Raw genomic sequence first — 19,962 nt, 5'->3', positions numbered from 1 at the left:
GAGTGCACAAAGCTCCAGTTAAAACATTCCAGTTTCCTATCTAGAATTTATTAAGTGCAGGGGTAACCTTCTGTTAAAGCACACAAAAGGATTTCCCCCCTCCTTTTGAAGTCCCAATTAGATCACAGGAAACAGACTATGAACACAGGATTTTTCTGCCCTAACACATATTTGCCTCCTGTTTTCAGAAGCTGCTTCTGCATCAGGGTCCCCAGAGATTCCCATCCTAAGTAGTGATTGTTCAACAAATTCCTCCAACCCTAACAGAAGTCACCTGCTGACAGGGAATGGTGTTAGTGCCTTTTGGTTCCAAAGACTGACCAGAACCAGCTTCACAAGACTCAAACCCCTTCCATTACACCTGCTGTCTCAGCTGCCTCACTTGGTGCCATAGCAAAGCTGCCTTGGATCTATCAGCAAAGATACCACAACTGGCACCAAAACCCCCCTCTTCCACCACAGTCAAGGTCTCCCATGCTCACATTTATGTAACACTGCATGGGAGGGCTCTAACTTGAGCCAAATTCTGTTTTCAACTTGATTTTACATCCTTTTATTCCTACTGAACTTGGATATATATTTTTGGTCACAAATTAAAGTAGCAACTTTATACTGATATCTAGTAAGTTGTGAATGCAGTATGTCATGACACAGAATATTGTAAACACTTTCTCTGTATTGTATTGTACAATTCACCTCCCTCACTGCTGCCTCTGTGCTGGTTGTGTTTCATAGCTCAAGCTACAGATTACTCCATATACAAACAGATTATGAACCAAAACTTTTAACAGCTGTAACACAGCTATTTCAGAAAAATGCCCTCAGCTCTGCCCTTGAAGTGAGCAGTTCCAGGAAATGTGAGTACACTGCAGACCAGATAACATGCTAAGTTGTTCAAGAGTCAGCCTAGCCTTAAGGTTGTGCTAACTATGAACTTGAAAAGGCTTGTTTCTATATTATCTCCAGTGCACTTGAAGAAGGAAATACATTTGTTAAGCTTCATAGTTTACCCACTTCAATCAGGGCAGACAGTTCCTGGGTCACATTTTAGTCCTGAAAAATCTTAAGAAAACCTAAGATACATTGCAGAGTTCCTGACATTTAAAAAGCCACCCCTGCCCCCCATCAACCCCCAAAGCAGTTCTCAATCCTTCATCCAGCGTGGTGAAGAGTGCAGGAACACAAGTCCAACCAATGGTGACCAGGAAACATGCAGGGGAGGAACTCACTGATGCCAGTGGGGAGGGAAAAAGCTCAGAAGAAAGTGCACCTGTTTTCCTGATGTCCCATATGACAGTGCTGTGCAGATGAAGCCCACATCATCCCTCTGCCTGGAAGTGGGGGAACAGTTTCTTTGGTGGTACAGCCCTCAAGAAATGCATGCCAGGAAGGAAGTCCAGCTCTCACACCACAATAACAACATGCAGAGCACTATGGAATTGTGGAACGTAAGACTTAACAAAAGCAGCATTGACACAGGGGGTGAGAAAAGGCTGCTTCCTTTATGCCATGTTAAGTGCTGGCATAAAGCAACTAATGTGACCTGGTAGCCAAGCAAAGCAAATTGAGTTCACCTGGGATGGCTCGTTAGCTGGAGCACTTGCTCTATAAAAAGCTGGTCTCAGTGGTTATTGGTTACTAATGAGGTTTCACAGCAAAGGGGCATTTCTTCTTGAGAGAAGGTAAGAGCTATCACCTTCCCTTTACTGCTTTTGTTGGTTTTATTTTGGTGTATGCAATGTAATTATTAAGAGCTATTTCAGTAGCAAAAACTCAAATGTAAACTTAGTTTGCATTATACTGTGTGCTGACCAGTAAGTTTCCTGTTTTTCCCTTGCTCTGCCTTCTCTGTCTTCAGACCTCTTCAATAAGTTCCCTGTTTAATTATTTAAATGTGTAAGGAATGAGTTGTTACACAGTAACTCTAATTACTAAACTAATTCCCAACTTACCGTTTAATTTATCTGCAAATGATACTTGGTACATGGTTTAAATTTAACACTGTAGGAGAACATGTAGGTTCATCACAGTCTTTGTTCTGCCAATAACCTATATATGGTACTTCAGACAAAAAGTTTCTTGCTAATTAAAAGTCCTAATGGGTAATGGGTGCAGTCTTTATATTGTTTGGTTTCTAATTGTTGGCTAAATGAGTTCTGGGATATTGGAGCACCCAAATGTTTTGATAATCCACTGGCAGCTGCTCTGCAACAGCAACTGTATTTCATCCATAAACAAGCAACTTGTTAGAGCAAAAAATGGAGTGAAGTCAAGCCCTGCTATGCCTTACTGTAACATCATCAGGAGATCATCAGCCTGCTTGTGCACTTCCCCTCACCCACCAATTCCCCCAGGATTTCATCACACAGGTCCTTTAAAATGAATCTATAGGTAGGTCACTGGATGCAGAATGCTTTTGTGGCAGGAAGAGCAAAGGATAGAAATGGGTTTGAGTAAGTACCACCCTTTTTATTCTGATGATGTCCCTTTTGCTAGCTTGTCTTGTGCTGTCAGAATAGCAAGCCCTGCCTGTGCCATGGCTACTGGGGCTGTGCTGCTGGGACTGCAGGGAGTGCTCCATGGACACAGCCCTTGCAGGACCCAGCCAAGCTGGCAGTGAGCAGGATCAGCTATGGGGGCCCAGCACGCCTGGCAGCTCTGGCCAGGAGACACAGTCTCGGTGGCCACTCTGGTCACTTGCAGGTCCAACAAATATTGCTGCCTCTCCAGCAGCTGGCTGGCAGGAAGGGCCAGTCCAGCTACACGGTGTCAAGAGGTTCCTCCCAGCACAGCTTCCATCAGTTTCACACTAATTGTAAATAAAATAGCAAGGGGCACCAGATAGATCTCACAACTGATTTGATTGGTGACTAAGCAAGCGTGTCCTCTGCCCTGCTCACAGGGACTGCCGGGCTAGGGAGCCCTTCATGTGCTCCCAGTTGTTGTACAGGGCGTAGAGGCCGGTCAGCGTCAGGCCTGCGATCCCACCTCGCGCTATCCCGCGCACTCCGCCTGCAACAACAAACACATGGCAGCTCGTTAGTGTTACTGTCAGCAAATGGGCAGTGAACAGCAACTGCCAAGAAGCTGTTTAAATCCAGACACCTCTCAATGAACAGTCCTTTCTAGAGTAACTCTCCAGTAAGGGTCCCTGTGCTTTTTGTACCTTCCTCAAACCTGCTGCCAGGCTCGTGGTCACTCACTCCTGATCCTGACACTAATTCTGCTGGAACAGCTTCCTCTCAAACTGTGTTAGCACCACTGCTTCAGGGAACCACTACAGAGCACTGGAAGCCAAGATGGCTTTTCCCAAGTCCTACTTAATCTATTCTACTTGTCCTTATTACCTTTGTTTTTACAGATAGACATACTTTCCTCCCATTACAAAATCTGCTCCAGGTTTTCAATTATGATAATTAGCTCTGGGCAGAATGAGAATGAGCAGGAGGGAAATAAGTGAACAAAATAACAGCTGATATGGGTGTGACACTGTGTTCCAGAGATTCATTAGGGCCATCATGCAAAACCTATTACTGCTTCTGTGTCTTTGGAATTTTAAAACTTTTCAATTAAAAAGTAGGAAGTAGATGAAAGGGATTAGCTGGCAAGTATTTACTATGGTGTACATTGAACAGCTTTCTTTATTCTTTTATTAATAATCAGAATTATCACCTTGCAATGGTAAAACTTGAGTCACACAGGTGATTAAAGTCTTAAGGTGCTGGTGAGCACGTTAGTGTAAGGCAGAAATACAGGGCAAGTTTGGCTACTGCCTGCAGGTAGTGCACCTGGCTGGAGCTGGGAGTCAGGTGCCATCCTGTGTCCACTCCATCCACATGAGGACTGGGGTGTTCAGGGGCACAAGAAGAGACTTCTGCTGCTTTTACTGAACAGCAAAACCCTTCTGTGCCTCAGCACAGCTCCCAGAATGCTCTGTAAATGCACAGAGCACCTGGGAGTATGACCCTCAGTGCTAGGAAAACTTCAGAGAGTTTGATTCTGCAATGTTTATCATTGCAGCTGAACCAAGCTAGATAATGTGTACAGTGTATAGAACAAGGCCAGTTTTGCTGACAGCAAGATAAAAAAACCCTGCCTGCTTTATTGGAGGAACTGGCAGGGCAGTTTGGGTTCCTCCAGCCTGAAAACAAACATACCTCAGTAATCAGAGAGATTGTGTTTGGGGTTTTTTCCCCTTCCATTATGGGTCATAAAGCTGTCTCACAGAATTGCCTTTAGGCTTTTAGTGAGGCAACAAGCTGTTGGCATCAGCTAGGCTGACACTGTGCTGCAAGGTTAAATGGGTTTCACCAGAGTTGTTAAACCTCCTTGTACTGCCCAGGCACGCAATGAAACCAAGAAGCTGCAGAAGTGGGACTTGGTTTTAGAAGCCATGTCCAGCCACAGTTTCTAGAAACTTCATTGCCAGACCAGCTGTGACAATTTGAGAGGTTTTTTTAGGGTATAAGGCTGAGAACTAATTGCTGTAACTGTTGGGAATTCAATAGCTGTAAGAAAAGCCCTACTGAATATGATTTATGTGCCTAAATCAGCATTTAGGAAAGCAAATGTAGATGTTCTGTGTTTGCTAATTGATCCTGAATTTGTTGCACAAAAAGCTTTTCATAAGAAGGGCTTGCAGCTGGGTACACAAAACTAACCATGTGCAAGCGGTGTCTGGCAAAAAGCCACAGGTGAAATTTAAAGGACACTTTGTGCAAAACAAGTATTTGAGATAATCTGTAAAAATACTGACTCCTCATTCCTGCTGGGGTAAATGAATACAACATTAGAGCCCAATTTTCTGCTGTTCAAATTGGGATTCAAGAGATCACAGCAGGAACCCCCAAAGGGGGCTCATGAGCATCAGGTGTACCAGGAAATGTGGAGCATCCCCACAGAATGTGATGCACTGCAGAACTATGACTATTCCTGTAGGCTTTTTCCTTACCCCCCCCAGGTTCAATTCCTCTCCTTTCCCCTTAAAATCCTATTATTCCTATGCAAGAACAGGTAGTGGAAGGATGATGAAGCCTGGCTGCAGATTCTGTGAAGTCAGGGCTGTACAAGAAAGGTGACATCTTAAACTCAGGTCACTGAGCTGCCTTGTAGCATCCATGTGTGAGGACTTCAGATATGCTGCTCTTACTGCAGCAAATACTGGTGTTGTCATGTGCTGAGCCAGCCAGGTAAGGATGGCAGCTCTGAACCCACTGGCAAAAGTCAACCACAGGGCCTAAGGCCATCTGCAGGCAACTTAGGGACATTGCTGGAGATCTTTCATGAACAGGGTACTAAACTTGTGCAGTTGGTATAGGTGCATGACTGAGAGGGAAAATATCCAGGAAAACATGCAAGAAGTGTTCCTTTACCAGTGTTTCTATACTATGCTTCTGCTACAAAATGTTGGGGGTTTTTGGACTTTTGTTGGTAGCAGTTGCTCCTGATTTCTGAACTACCTTTGAGTAAATGTGTGGCAGACTTCAAACAGTAATGCACTTTAGAACACAGCCCTGCTGCTGGGCAGAAAATCTTAGGGCCTCTGTGAATATTAACTTGTTAACAAAAATGAAAAAGAAACTCTCCACTCCCATCCCAGCTGTGTTTGCATGATAGAACACGTTCCCACCCCTCCTCTGCAATCACTCTGTGCAAGCCTTTGATACCAAGTCTGCCCTGCCAAGCCCTGCTGAAACATGGCCCTGAGCCCCTAATCTTGCATGTCCCAGTAAGATAAGGGTTCCAGCTGACAGACACTTCTGGAAGCAGGTATTTAGAGATGAGGCACCTTGCACAAGAGTTGAGAACTGCTGTGGGTTTCCAAAGGTACATCTGATGCTCCCTAGATGGGAAATTAGTTCTCTGCCTTCAGCTGCTGACTCTTTCACCTCCAAGTATTGTCCCTCCTCTATGGATTTCAATAGGCTCCAGGTGACACTGTGCCATGGCATACAGCATTCCAACAGCACAGCTCTGCATTTCAGCACTGCAGGAGCCACTCCTAACACTGAGCTGCACCTGTCCAGTAGGTAAAACCATGAGGGAACCATGGTTAGAACCATTAGAACCTTACTGTCTCTATTTTCAGAATGTTACTCCAATGTCCTGGGATAGTTCCTGGAATTTAATAAAGCAAGAACCATCCAATAGCAAGCATTACAAATACCTTCATCAAAACCTCAGACCCACTTATGCCAGGCAATAGAAGAATAATCTTTAAATTGGGATTAGTTTTCCATCTTTCAATCTCTCTTGCATACTCTGAGTGAAAACAGCTTCTCTTCCTGCCAGGCCTTCAGGAACAAAAATAATTTTAAGTGGTTTAAAGGGCTCAACTCAAGTGTCCAAGGCAATCTCAGTTTTGCTCCAAATTCAAGCTCAGTAATGAGACCATCTGAACCATCACGCAGTCATTTGCTTGAACATCTGTGGGTGGCCTGATGTTGTTAGAAAGCATCAAGAGTTTCCTCCTGATGCTCCATGGGGTTCATTTAATGAAATCTTGTAAGTAGTGAGGAGGTCTGTGGATACAGAAATTACTGAGGAAACTGATAAAGTTCTATTTGGAAGCAAGATATATTCCAGAAAAGCATCTTCCATTTTCATATTGCTGCAGCTAAGGCAGTATTGTGCTTAGAATACAGAAACAACAAAGCTTGAAAGAGGGAACATTTCTTGTAGTTACTGTGGTATGAAGGCTAAATTAGAAAAAACAGTAGGAATCTACAATTTAACTTACTGGTTTGGAAGTACTAGAGCTGTTGCAATTCCTTTGCAAACATGATTAAAATTTGCTGTATTCTCACTGAGTGAAAGCAGCAGCAGCTGACTGACAGGAGGCTCCTTTGGCTATTGTAAATGAATGGCACCTCAAACTCTGCAGATCCCTGCAGCTCTGAGCCCACTGCTCCTGGCTACCAGGGCTGGGCAGCACTGCTCTCCGTGGCCACACATACTCTTAGACATCAGTCCCCAATAACTAAGAATGCCTCAACAAGCTGTTACTTGTAGTGCTGCTTGTATGTTGTCCTAACTTCTTCCCTATTTCAGATTTAAAAAAAATCCCTTCTCTAAACATCGTTTGCTTGATAATCCTACAGACATGTTATGTTAAAAGGAGTTCTTAAATTTCCAAACTGTCCCACAGTCCTTAACTTAAGGGATGACAAGCAAGTTCTTAACTTTTTCCCAAATACTGCAGAAAAGTAAGATATCCTAGACTGTACCTACAGCAGTCCCCAAAAAGCTCTTCCCCCTCTCCAGGCAAGAGAAATGAGAAAACAGCCCTGTCTGGCCCAAAGAAAAACATGGACTGGGGCTCAGAGAACAGGCTTTTTATAGCTCAAGAAGCTGTCAGCTAACACAGCTGCCCTTAACTGCCCACAGGATGTCACAAAACTGATCTTTAGCTCCCACCAGATCCTACTGGCTGGCAAAAAACCATTCAGCCCTTCCTAATTCATAACATATTGGCTTTTCAGGGTTGTGTTCTGAGGCCTTAAAATGATAACTGCTACCTTCAGCTATTGCTAGCATGCAGTTCCTGTCTTTCCAGACACGCCATTTCTGTACCAAATTATGTAACATCTATTGTTCCAAAGGCATGAGATGTTGAAGCTAGGATTGGGTCCTACTGCACAAAAGTAAATTTAGTTTGTCCAAGGAATTAGTTTACTTTTGGTGCTGTTACCCTTAACCTCTAGGGAGGAAAAAAAATCCAAGAAAAAGAACATGTACAACCTGTGTAACCCTCAGATAAGAGGCAAAGGTTGGTTAACTTTTTTGCTTACTGAAGTCTGTCAGGAATTCCAGTGAGAAATTAATTGCTGTCACAGTGGGTCAGGCCAAAGTCCCAGCTAGTCCATCTTTTCCTGAGTGATCAATGTGCATGCCTGGGGAGGAGTGCAGGAGCCTCAGCCAGCTGTACCTTTGTGACAACTGGAGCCATGCATCTTCATGGTGGGAGGGTGTAACAGTGACATAGTGCACAGTGACAATCATTTTTGTTTGGTGCTTTGCTGCTTTTATGACTAATACAATGATAAGAAAACCAAATAAAGATGGTCAGTTTAGAAAAGAGGTTGAAAGCACATGCAAGGAGGCTGAACATTTGCTTTAAGATATGTTTGTCCTTTGTAACATTTATCAGAAAAAACATGGATAACAGATACTAATTTCTGCATTTGCTTAAAATTAAAGAATAAATAGTATCTTATTAAATGGAAAAGCCATCCTTGTGGACTTAGAATATCAGACCCCCTTTTAGCAAAACTTGAATTGACTGAGTTGCTGTAACATTTCTATTGCATATGCCACTGGCAGAGGAAACCAAAGGGTTTTCTTCTAACTGTTACCCAAACTGAATGTTCTGGGTAGAAGTTTAGTGGTGAGCTCAAAAAATTGCTCCCATGAAGTTTTAAGACTGGTGTAACAAATTAATGTGTACTCTTATTGCTGCATTTGGGCTAAAATCTAGTCAGTAATTGTGGCATTAAATTTAAACAAATGTGAAAGCTGGAGATCACTTTGGTCAGATGAATGAAGCAGAAGTTGTTTCCAAACTCCTCACATCAGCTGTCCATTCCCACCCCAGAGGTGTCTTGTGACCTAAGCCATGCAGAGATGGAGCCCAGCCCTCACCTGCTGAGACTGGGACTGAACTGCCTCAGTCACTGCAGGGGGAGTCTCAGTGAGGGATGGCACTGCCCCTGAATGCAGGGAGGGCTGGATTGCCACTGTCCTCACTTGCAGAGCTTTCAAACCTCTCACCTTCTCCCACACAAGCTGTGTCACGTAGCTTTACACAGAAGTGCTCACAATCAATGGCTTTAGAACGTGCAGGTTCTGTTTGACTGCTGCCATTTTGGTAATGATTAACACTTCTACAAGGACAAATTGTGAAAACTGGGACCGGTTTGGGGTAAATCTCAGCCTTCACAAAGTCTTCCCAACTGTTTTTTTTTTCCTGTCCACTCATCAGATGCTTAATCATTGGTTTCAGAGATTCAGTCTAGGTTTTGCAGTGTTCACAGGAGTGTATTGCAGTGCAGAACAGATTCTGATGTGATTCCTCCATCAGTGCATTAAGTTATAGTAAAAGACCTGCCATACATTTTCCCATTTCTTCTTAAGTCTGTTCCTGATCTCTTTACAAAGCAGGAATGATGGAAGTGGGAAATCTGAGTCTTTGAATAGCACTACCTGCAACTCTGTATCCACCCCCTGTGGACTACAGAGCAACCTTAATTTGCAGTGGCATGTTTGTGTGAGCTTCTATCTGACACTGAAATAGGGAGATTTATAACTCAGAGTCCTTGACAACTTTTACATTTTCCTTTTCTTAATGCCAACACATCATGGCATTCCATGTAGTACAGGTAATTATTACAGTCTTGATGTGTCAGATGTCTGCTGATCTTTTGCATGGTTTAAATATGGTTTAAATATTCCAGGTTTTAAGGTAAATATGTACACTGATGCAGTGTAAAGGAAGAACTTGTAAGTTTTACCATACAGAATAGGAAAAGGTGCTCTTGCATAGGAGAGGCAGCAGTTTCTCTGCACTATGGTTCATAGGCACAACACACACTTGAAATACAATATTGTAATGAATAGAGATTTACTGACTTCATTTGCCTTTATAAGGACTGCCATTAGCTCTGTAGATCTTGTGTTACAAAACAAATGTCCCACTGTGCTCTGGTAATAAAAACCTTAGTAGTGTCAGATGACTGTGCATGTGACTGGAGTAGTTATCTCTGGTTGCACTGTGCCAAAAAAATATTACACATAATGCCAGCTCTATACTTCTGCAAGGTAAGAGGGATGCTTCTGCTCAAGTATTAGATGACAATTCTCCTCATTAATAAACTCCTACAGAAAATATTAGGCTTCTATATGCTACCCTTTCCAGCTGTTCTTGGTAATCTGTCACATCACTCATGAAATCCCAAGGAAGAAATGGATTACAGGAGAGCAATGTGCTCGTGCAAAGTTAAGAGTCTCATATTTAGGAAGGCTGTTCCAGCCAATTATCTGTGGCTTCAGGTAGTCTAAGCCATCAGGCAAATAGAGTAACTCAAAGTGTTTTACCCTAAAAAAAGAAGAAAGCCTTCAGGAACACTGTTCAGACACTGAGGCCCAGTTAGATATGCAAAAGTACATAGGTCAGTTCTTGCATTATCTCCTCCATAAAGTGCACGTGAGTCATGCAGCCAAACATTTACTGAGCAACTTAAAACATAAAACTTTTTTCCATGTGCTAATGTCAACCTGTGGAACCCAGGAATCCTCTAAAACAGATACTTCCAACTGTTAAGCTTGGAACATGTGTTGGCAGCCATTTTGCTGATGAAGGTCAGAGCCTCTCTCCTGCAAACAATTCAGTTTTCATCAGCAGTCCCACCTTAAATCCATGCTATTCTCAAATAACCTTTTTTGTTGGTTTTGACCACTATGCAAAGACTAGAATCCTACCCCAAGACAACAGTTTCATGAAAAATCTAAGTAATAATTTAATAAATAGATCAATTTCTCTGTATGTAGGGTTTCTGCAGCTCCAGGTACCACTATCATGTGAATTACTGTCACATGGATCACTTGTAGTAAGTCTGATCTTCATGCAATCAATCTCTGTGTTCTGTGTTTTCCTTCCCTGTCCCCATTCACTTTGCAAGATAGCTCCCATTTGCCTGCATCCACTCATGGACTTGAGAAACAACTACATTTATTCCTGCTAGTGCTGAAAACATGGCTAGGAATGATGTGGGTATGTATTTTATACAACCCCACTGTATATGTGAGGAAATAAATGACTGTTTGTTCAGTATACATGTACAACAGTCATAATTTGACTCTCATGGTTACTGTCAGTCCTGTGCAGTTGCAAAGAATCAAATTTAATTCAGCTGGATTTTCTTTTTTTAGTGCAAGTTTTCTTTAGGTAACCTTAGCTGGGGGAAAAGCATTGTGGGTTAGGGGACACTGAGCTAACAGCCATTTTTACACTGTCAATTTTGAGAGCAGGACATTGTTTAGTAAAAGTGATGAGAATCCTAATAACTAGGATAAGCACAAGAGAAGGAAAAGGAGAAATATTTTGCTACTCTACCAGTGCTTTTGTACAGCATTCCTGTCAAGGTTCCAGCAGCTATGGTGTTCAGGTCATCTTCTGCACCTCGTGTCTTTTCAATGATGACTCCAAATGCACTGTAAAGTAGAGCTGAGGGAAAAAAAAGATTAAAAAACCTTCCATGGTCTGAGGCCCAAAGCTCAGAATCCAGGCTTGGTGTAGCTATTTAGACTATGCTTCTGAAGAACAGATTTTCTGCTTATTTGAAGGGAATCCTCTGCAAAATCCCATCTTTGGTGTTTCTTTTCCAAATCTCTTCCTGATAGCTATTCCTTCTTTCTTGAGCTACAGTTTGGTTATAAAGTAGCATTCTTCATGACAATATGTGCTATACAGCACTGACTGAAGTTTAAGCTTATTTTGCTAGTTCAAATTTGTTTCAAAATTCAGTGTTTAAATTTGTACTGGCTGTTTCATTCTGTCTTCTGTGGATGACATGAAACTACTTTCTAGGTAGAGAAAATTGCTGTCCATGTGTGACAGTGATGAAATGTGAGTTAAGTACAGCATTCAGCTCATACTACCAAGAGCTGGAATATAATGAGCTTTGTTTCTTTTAAAAATGACTATTAGAATGGTTGGGATTTGACATTTACAGCTGTTTCACTTCTGCTTGTGCATGAAATCTTTATCCCTAGAGGGCCTTTTCTTTGGGATAACTTTAGGGACTGTCCTGGAAAGAACTGGGAAGAGAAATGCATGGGGCTTTTTAGCATGGATGCATTTATCATTTATACATTTTGATAAAAGGAAAAGCCCACTCCTCATCCTCACCCCTCATGATACACTCATATTTCATTCTGGCAAAGAATAGTAGAGTATGTCACCATTTTGAAGTGACAAAGACAATGGCATTTATTTTGTTCCTTTTCCTCCAAGAATTTGAAATCTTTCCTTCTGCTAAAAGGCAGTAAATCCTTCATAAGCAACCACAATAATGTCAATGAGTTAAGAGCAGCATCATTCTCCATTCAGCACAAGCAAGGGGATTTCAGTTTTTCTTAGCAGCAAGCAGATTAGCAATGAGGGAAGGAAAAGCTGAATTCAACATAATTTCTTCAAACAGTTCCACACAGACGTTGCCTCTGTGATGACTCACAATTTTTGTCATTCTGTTCCTGAACAAAAAGAATCTCTGAGGTACAGATAGGCTGCACAAGGTAAAGTAAGATGCAAAAATAATTCAGTTCCTTGAAAGGAATTTCTCTGGTAGCTAGGACAAGAAAGAGGTCTACTAGAATCCCAAATATAAAGTTCTGCTTAAGTCTGTAATTTTGGAGGCCATATTTTGTCAGAAAAATAACAATTTGTTACTGGAATGCACAAACATTTTCTTGAGTAATCTTTCTTCAAACACAGCTGGAAAAACCTGTTAATGTGTCACTCAAATGAAACCTTGAACTGCAGTGTGCCTGCATCTCAGTTCTCAGACATGTTTTTGTTAGACTTGGAACAAAAAAAAGGAAAAAAATCCAAACAGAAAATGACCCATAAAATTCAGCAGGCAACATATGCATTGCTTATAGAAAAAATGCCTTTCTTGCTGTAGCTCAGAATCTTCCCTCTAACCATGCCCTCTATACAATGTCTCAAAAGCTAATGCCTCAATTAAATGGCAGCTAATCTGCTCTTCAGAAATAAGACTGAAAAGAAATGTCATCCATGCAACTTAGCCTGTACTTTGCTGCATTTCTCAAAAGTCAAACAGATGTAGACTGGGTTGTAACATGATGTAGCCTCTGATTTAAATATTGCTAACATCAACTACAACTTTCTAGGACGAGTTCCATCATTATTTTTCTTCAAAATAATCTAATCAATTTTAGATGTCTCCTTTTAAATCTTGTGCATCAGTTTTCCTTTTTTAAGAATGAGAGGGGATTGTAATTTCTAGGCCATTAGTTATTTCACTGACTTTTATGTAATAATCTTGTTTTTCTGAGGCAATTGATGTGATTTTATTTCACAGCCCCCTCCCACCCAAATCTCAGTTCATACAAGTTTTTTTCTGATACATCAGGCTATTGGTCATTTTCTTTTCTCTTTCTTTCTAACCCATATTAGTTATTAGCAGCATTTAGGTTTAGAGTCAGTGTACCACATGTGATTTTTCTTGCTAATGTACCATCATTTAAAGGATAAACCTTTGTACTGACTATCACATTTCTTCCTCACATAAACATTTTGCTGACTTCAACAGGAAACAAACATTAGGCAATTGATCACATGACTAAAGAGTCTCAATGTAGGGTATTAAGTTATTTCAGAAATATTAAATTATGTTTTTTGATTTAAGTTGTAATTTAATTGGAATTTATTAACACAAACATTATCAGCAATTCCTACTTATTTCTGATATAGCTAGAATTTTAATATAGTAAAAAATATAATAATGTTTATAATACAGTAAAAAATTTGGGTTTTAATTAAAGGCTTTTGGCTCCTTATGCTGCAAATCCTATTTTAGCCTTAAATTTCCATTTTTATGTCTACTGAAATACTCTCAAGCCTCCAAAGAAAAAACCTGCGCTTTTTCCTGATGGATTTAATAATGAAAATTTAGAGAACACTCTAATTCAGATAATACACAAATACACTTTCCCACAGTTACAGCTTTAAGTTGCTTTCCCAATGAAGGAATGACTTTACTTACCCAGTGATCCCAGAGTGTTAGCCCATAATGCTCCTTGCCTTGTCACCATATTTAGAATTCTGCAAAGGAGTTAAAAGAGCTATGAGAACCTTTAGCACTCTGTTTACATCAAGGCAGTGTTTATGACAGTAGGGCTTGTGTGTTTACACTATATATGTGGTTAACAATACTGCAATGAAGAACTAAAAGCTTTTGAAAGCAAATATTCAGTCTTGTCAAGTCTTAAGAAAATCTTTCTCTCTTGACCCTCCCCAAGACTCAAGTCTCTTCCCTTCAGGTGACTTTCTAACCCAAGTTGTCCTTCCTTACATGGTGACCCCACACAGCTCCAGGAATAAGTGACACACTTATGCAGAGTTAGCTGGGTAAAAGGTCTCCAAGAAAGCCTCAGTGTTCCCTACAAGGACCTTGTGGCAGGGAGTGTGGGGATGCCTGAGCAAATGGTGTGGGGTGCAGTAGGTCAGGAAGGGAAGATTCAGTGCCTCCCAATCCCATCTGTGCACCCAGCAGAAGGCCAGGAGGTGTCTGTGTGTCTGCTCTGTGTGTAGGCTTCCAGACTAGCACCAAGGAGGAACAGAGAACCCTTAGTGCGCTCTCAGAGAAGCACAATGCCATCCTTGCTGGCACCAGCTGTCTCCAGAACGGTGACAACAGCAGCCAGAAGAAATGACTGATCTTTATCTCCCAGCAGTGTAACACTATCACAGGCATGGTATTGCTCTGGACAGCTGACTACCACTGGAACTGAAGTTTAAATTCATGTCTGACACTTTAATTGCTTTAAGTTCCTTCTGATTTAATTTTCTATTGTTTTTCCTTTTTTTACAGTTTTCATTAGGACACAGGTCATTACTAAATATGGTTAGGCAATGAACAAAACAATAATGGAACATTTCATTTTGAAACAAGAGGGAAAAAAAAATCTAAGCCAGGCAATTGATAATCTCTCCTTAATTACAGCCCCCACCTTTTAACTCTGTATTCATTGTGAATTGATAAAAGAATCAGTAATTCTAACAACCATGGTCTTCTGTAAGGTATTTGATGACAAGTGTATAACAGCAAAATTAAATTTCATTAATAAATAAATATGTGTACATTAAGGATAAATTTGGAAGAAACCTAGCTAAGTAAGTCTGTTCTCTGCACCTGATGAGGGAAAACCAGACCCTAATGCACTGTTGGGAGGTGATGACCTTCAGCAGACCTTTGCCTTGTAGAGCCAGGATAAGAGCAGTGTGTGCACTGACTGCCACCTCCTGGGCTTGACCTGCCAAAGTTTGTGTTTAACATCATGGCCTTCTCCAACTCTGCTCATTTCAAACCCTAAAATACAATTCTGTTAATCTAGAGCATAATAAATGAGTCATAATTATAGTGGTGAATATTTTGATAAAGAAAGGGATGAATATAGAAACAATTTAAAAAGAAGCAGAGCCAATAGAAACTGTACCAGGAAATATGAAATTACTCTTCTAAAACTCCCTTGTTCCAAAGTATTCCAGGAGTGAGAATTTCCCATGCTTTCCCCCAGTTATTCTGTTCCTCTGGTTTCCAATGTCTCTCACTGAGGTTCTCCTATAGCTATGTCTAAGCTGCCATTATTTTAAGAGGAGGCCACCTGTAGAAACAAATGTTCCTGTCTTTGCTGTGTTCTTTTGAACAATCAGGTAAGGTGAAAACACAGCAATGCTATGGGTGCTCCTGGATCCATAACCCAGAGCAGCTCCCCCTGCAATGCCTGCTCAGCAGCACACACCAATGTCAGCCCTAATGCAAACCCAGGCAGGCCCAGCTCTGCATTTGAATCTTGTCCTGCTTGTGAAATCTTGGGAAAGAAGGGAGAGTTGTGCTCAGATAAATTAGAGCAAAAAATAGCTGCAAGTAAACACTACAGCTTCTGGGAATGCTTCTACATATAAAAACTGCTTTGATTTTGAAGTACATTTTTAGTAAACATCAAAGTAGTAATTATTTCTCAAATATTTAAGGTAAGTCACAGGACACACCGATTGTGACCAAACAAAAAGCAAAAAGGTTGACCTGAACATCATTGTAACTAAAAACATGTAATAACTTGATCAAGACAAATACTGACTCCCATTTGTCCCACTAAAGAAAAAAAAACCCCAAACCATTTATTTTTGCAGTATATTCAGATCTAACCTTGTATAAATTGGCAGAAGCAATTCTGTCACTAAGAAGTACATTTTTTTTTAGATGGAACACTTACTGTACATTTCTAGGTTTTGACCATGCCATGTTCTGTGTCTCCTTCAAGCCAAGTCTCAAACCATTCAGTGCACCAAATGCTGCCCCTAGTTGGAATAATAACAGCTATTACTTTTTAAGAAGAATAACAATACTAGAAGCAAATACTGAGAACAGAATTCAGTGTATAAGCTAAAATCAAGTATCTCTTTACTTTAGAACAGACAATGCCTTGCAGAACAAGACATTTCCAATCTCATCCATCACTGTAGTGCACAGGTGTTAATTGGAGAGCTAGGAAAAGTGGAGACCACAACCACCTACCTGTCATGCAACATCCTCCAATGGTAAAAAAGGCCAGCTCAAATCTGCCTCGAGTTTTGTTGGCTCCTGTGGGCAAGATAAACTCATCTGTATCCTGAGGGAAAACAAAAACAAATACTTTTGTATTTTCCAAGTCCAGTTCAAAATGTAAGCCATATTAATTTTTTTCTTTAATCCATGCAATAAACTAAGGATGGATGTGTATTTCTGGAAAATTCTTGCCTACAGTAGCACAGAGATGGAATACACCATGTGTATATTATACACATGGTATATTATACCATGTGTATATTATACACACCATGTGTGTATAGAGTACTAAGCATGAAAAAGGCCTGTAAAAAGTTCAACTGACTGGGTTTTTTTTCTCCCTAGCTGTGCTAACTTTTTATAAATTACCTCAGTCAGCCAAGGAATTCATACTGTGTGGGTTGTTGTTTTTGTTTTTAATGACTATTTGCTTAATTACATCTTGCAGCAGGCAACACAAGCCTTCTAAAAACATTCCTGTTGTGTGATTACATAGCACTGTTTTCTCACAGAGCAGCCCAGTCTGATACAATAATGCATTAATTAAGTTTCCCACTACATTGATACTAAACAAAAACTGCCTTTTTATGAAAATAAGTATTCCTTGCACTGAAATAAGCGACCTATTTAAGGATGTGAAAAATGCAAGGAATACACTCAAAACTAATGATGATCAGGCATGAAATATGTGAGGTTGGTTAATTTTTCACTTGTCCATCTTTGTCCCACAGGGACATGCTTGTGTTTTTGCAAAACAGTGGTCTAAAAAGCTACAGAAATGGCCTGGAGAGATTGGCATTTGTAGAAATAAGGTGTGCCAAGGCATTTCTTCAGTAGCAGACACTGAAGATGCCTGGTGTTGATAAGGTGCTAAAGCAGCAGATCTCTCTGAAGCTTCTGTGTTTTCCAGTCACAGTTTTATCCATCCCTGCTTAACTGATGCATGACTCCAACAGCTGCAGGCTCAAGGAATTGCATTCTAAGGGGTTTTACTGGCCCACACTTGACTGAATTGAATGGCAATACAGAAAAAATAGCTCCTAAAATTGTCAATAGTGTTATCAATAAAATGAATCTACAGTATGGTTTCTCTCTTCCTTGTAACTAGACAGCTGGAGAAATTCAGTGTTTACACAAGTTAGCAGTTTCTAACAGTTTTCACTACTGTCCCAAAAGTCAAGATGAAGCAATCCTTGTCCGTGTAACATCTTAAGTTCCTAGAGGCAACCTCCAGAGCTCGTCCTCTAGGCTTCTGCCAAAGGCTGCCACACACATTTATAACACCTGTTACCTGCTGCAGGCAAGACAGCATTGCAGAAAACAGCTTGTTCCATGCCTGCACTCATGGACCAACCAAAAATGTGGGGTTTAAGGTAACGAGTACCAGTGTACCATTGGTTATTATGGGAAGACCTCTTATACTCTGAAACATTAGCTATGTCTTTTTCCTTCAGTACTAGAGCCCAAGGAACATGTGGAGACTGTTTAGTGCAACCCCCATTGCTAAAAGAAAGGTCAGTCAGTGCTGGGCACTCAGAGCCATTCCCATGTCTTGTGATTCTCTAAGGAAGAGCCCTCATCTTGTATGGGCAACTTGTTCAGGTAAAAAAAAAAAGAATTCTCTTTTATTTCAATGCACTTTGTTGTTACTTCAACACACTAGAGCTAAACATGAAGGGCAGGGAAGTGTTACAACAGACTGCAGCCTCTAGTGTTACATCAATAAGTATTTTTAGAAGTGTTTCATGGCACTAATGCCAACACCTTTGCATTTAAAGCAAACATCTCTGTTTCTAAAAATCTGTTAGTATGCACTTTGTTCCAAAATCCCTGCTATACCATTTTTAACACCAACATATTCTCAGAAAACCTACTAACTGAACAAAACCACTTGAGAGAGTGTTTTTGGAGAAAGAAGCTGAGATTATTTAGACTTTCTGACCACTCAACAGCAGCAGCCACAGTACAGAATCCACTCCCAGCAGAGACACAGCCGTGGTGTTCTATCCTTCTGGGAATGCTACATTGTAACCCACACTACAACAGCTTCTAGCCCCAGAACTGCATGCACAGCTTCCACTTACAAAGAAACAGTGACCCAGGGTGCCATGGAACCAGGCACAGAGCTTAGCAGGCACCATGCAACTGCTGACCTTTAACTGCTCATTCCAGAAAACATCATGTTCTCAGATAATATCAGCCATGTATGTACAAAAACAGTAACTAAATAAAATCATTGACATGCATCCTAGTTAGATTAACGTTTTTAGCTACAGTTAATATTTATGAAAATGGAAATCATTACTTGATTTAAAATACTTTTTTCCTTACGATAGTCTCATTTTATATCAACTGATGTTAAGATGTACAAGCATGACAGCTACATTATTCTATAGAATAAACCAGGAAATTTTACTTCATGATGGTCTCCCTTCAGCTGGGTAAAGACATAAAGACAGTGATGCGAAATGTGCAACTGCTGTGATGGCAAAGCCTGTTATCAGATCTGGAGCTTGGCTGAACACCTCAGTAAACTGATGGAACTTGTCACAGTTTAGAAAACTCATCCATGAAAAGAGGGGAGAGATTCTGGCTGCAATTACTGACTGAAGGGGCTCAGTGGAGGTGTGAGCATTGCCAGAACTTGTGCCTGCCTCAAGGCAGGGAGGGAGACCTCTTTCCAACAGCAGCAGGCTTGCATTGACACAACAGCCCTACCCATCCTCTGCATCATCAGTGCTCATTTTGTTCTAGATGTCACAGCACTTCAAGGTTTTTTCAGTATTAAGGACAATACTGAAAAAATTGTTGCTTTCCACCTTTCTTCAGTTCAAGGCTTCAGCGCACAGTGCCCAGCACTGCAGGAAGTTTGAGGTGCTCATGTAACTATGCAAATACTGAAATCGAGTTCAACACAATAAATTAACGCCACCTTCTCACCTGCACTAGGTACTTGGGGTCCAAGTTTAAATACGGTGACAAAGGACTCATCCCAGTTACTAAAAGGAAAAACACAGAACATTTTAACACCAACAATTCACATCCTGTAAGGCAAAACCGGGCAGCTCTCGCGCGTGGTAGGAGGGGACATTGTGCCGTTAAGCTGCCCGACTCCCTCAGAGGCGGCACCGGCCGCAGCTGCCCCGTTCCCCTTTCCCTTTCCGGGCAGCGAGCGGCCGGGGCGAGGCGATCGCGGTGTCCCTGTGACCGGCGCCCATCGCGACACGCGGCCCTCCCCCCCAGGCCTGGCAGCTCCGCGCCCACGCCGGGAGGTGCGGGCAGTGGGGAGCGGCCCCCGCGGCTGGGCGGCGGCGGAGCCCTCAGGGCCGCGTGATCCCGGCACCGCCGCCGCTCCCGGTGCCGGCCACCCGGCCCTGAGGCCGCCACTGCGCGAACACCGCCCCCCCGGGCCGGCCGGCCCGGTACTCACGCGGCACCCCGGCCAGGTCGGCGTGCGAGTAGCCGAGCCCGCCGGCGCCGAAGAGGCCGCCGAGCCCGGTGCCCTTGGAGTTCCCGCCGCCCTCCATGGCGGCCCCGCGCCCGCCGCCCTCGCCACAACCAACGGCTGCCGCAAAGCGCCGCCGTAAAGCGCCGCAAAGCGCCGCCCGGCCCC

General features: G+C 41.9%; 1 protein-coding gene and 1 non-coding gene across 2 annotated transcripts; both read right to left on the bottom strand.

The window, feature by feature from the left end:
- Positions 1–13: 13 nt before the first annotated feature.
- On the bottom strand, positions 14–19,937 carry TIMM23B (translocase of inner mitochondrial membrane 23 homolog B). The gene is made up of 7 exons (XM_064716814.1): positions 19,780–19,937; positions 19,290–19,348; positions 16,320–16,413; positions 16,018–16,102; positions 13,785–13,843; positions 11,111–11,221; positions 14–3,012 (listed from the first exon to the last, which is right to left on the bottom strand). Exons 1-7 carry the CDS (start codon positions 19,874–19,876, stop codon positions 2,897–2,899), a joined length of 621 nt encoding a protein of 206 aa, XP_064572884.1. The 5' UTR covers positions 19,877–19,937; the 3' UTR covers positions 14–2,896.
- Positions 14,326–14,527, bottom strand: LOC135450008 (small nucleolar RNA SNORA74). Its single transcript, XR_010440918.1, has one exon. It is a non-coding gene; the product is annotated as a small nucleolar RNA SNORA74 (small nucleolar RNA).
- Positions 19,938–19,962: the final 25 nt, after the last annotated feature.

The sequence above is a fragment of the Zonotrichia leucophrys genome, chromosome 6 (assembly GCF_028769735.1).
Source record: "Zonotrichia leucophrys gambelii isolate GWCS_2022_RI chromosome 6, RI_Zleu_2.0, whole genome shotgun sequence".
In the NCBI taxonomy this organism is placed as follows: domain Eukaryota; kingdom Metazoa; phylum Chordata; class Aves; order Passeriformes; family Passerellidae; genus Zonotrichia; species Zonotrichia leucophrys.
The sequence above is the reverse complement of the archived record's forward strand: the minus strand, read 5'-3'. Positions and strand labels throughout refer to the sequence as shown.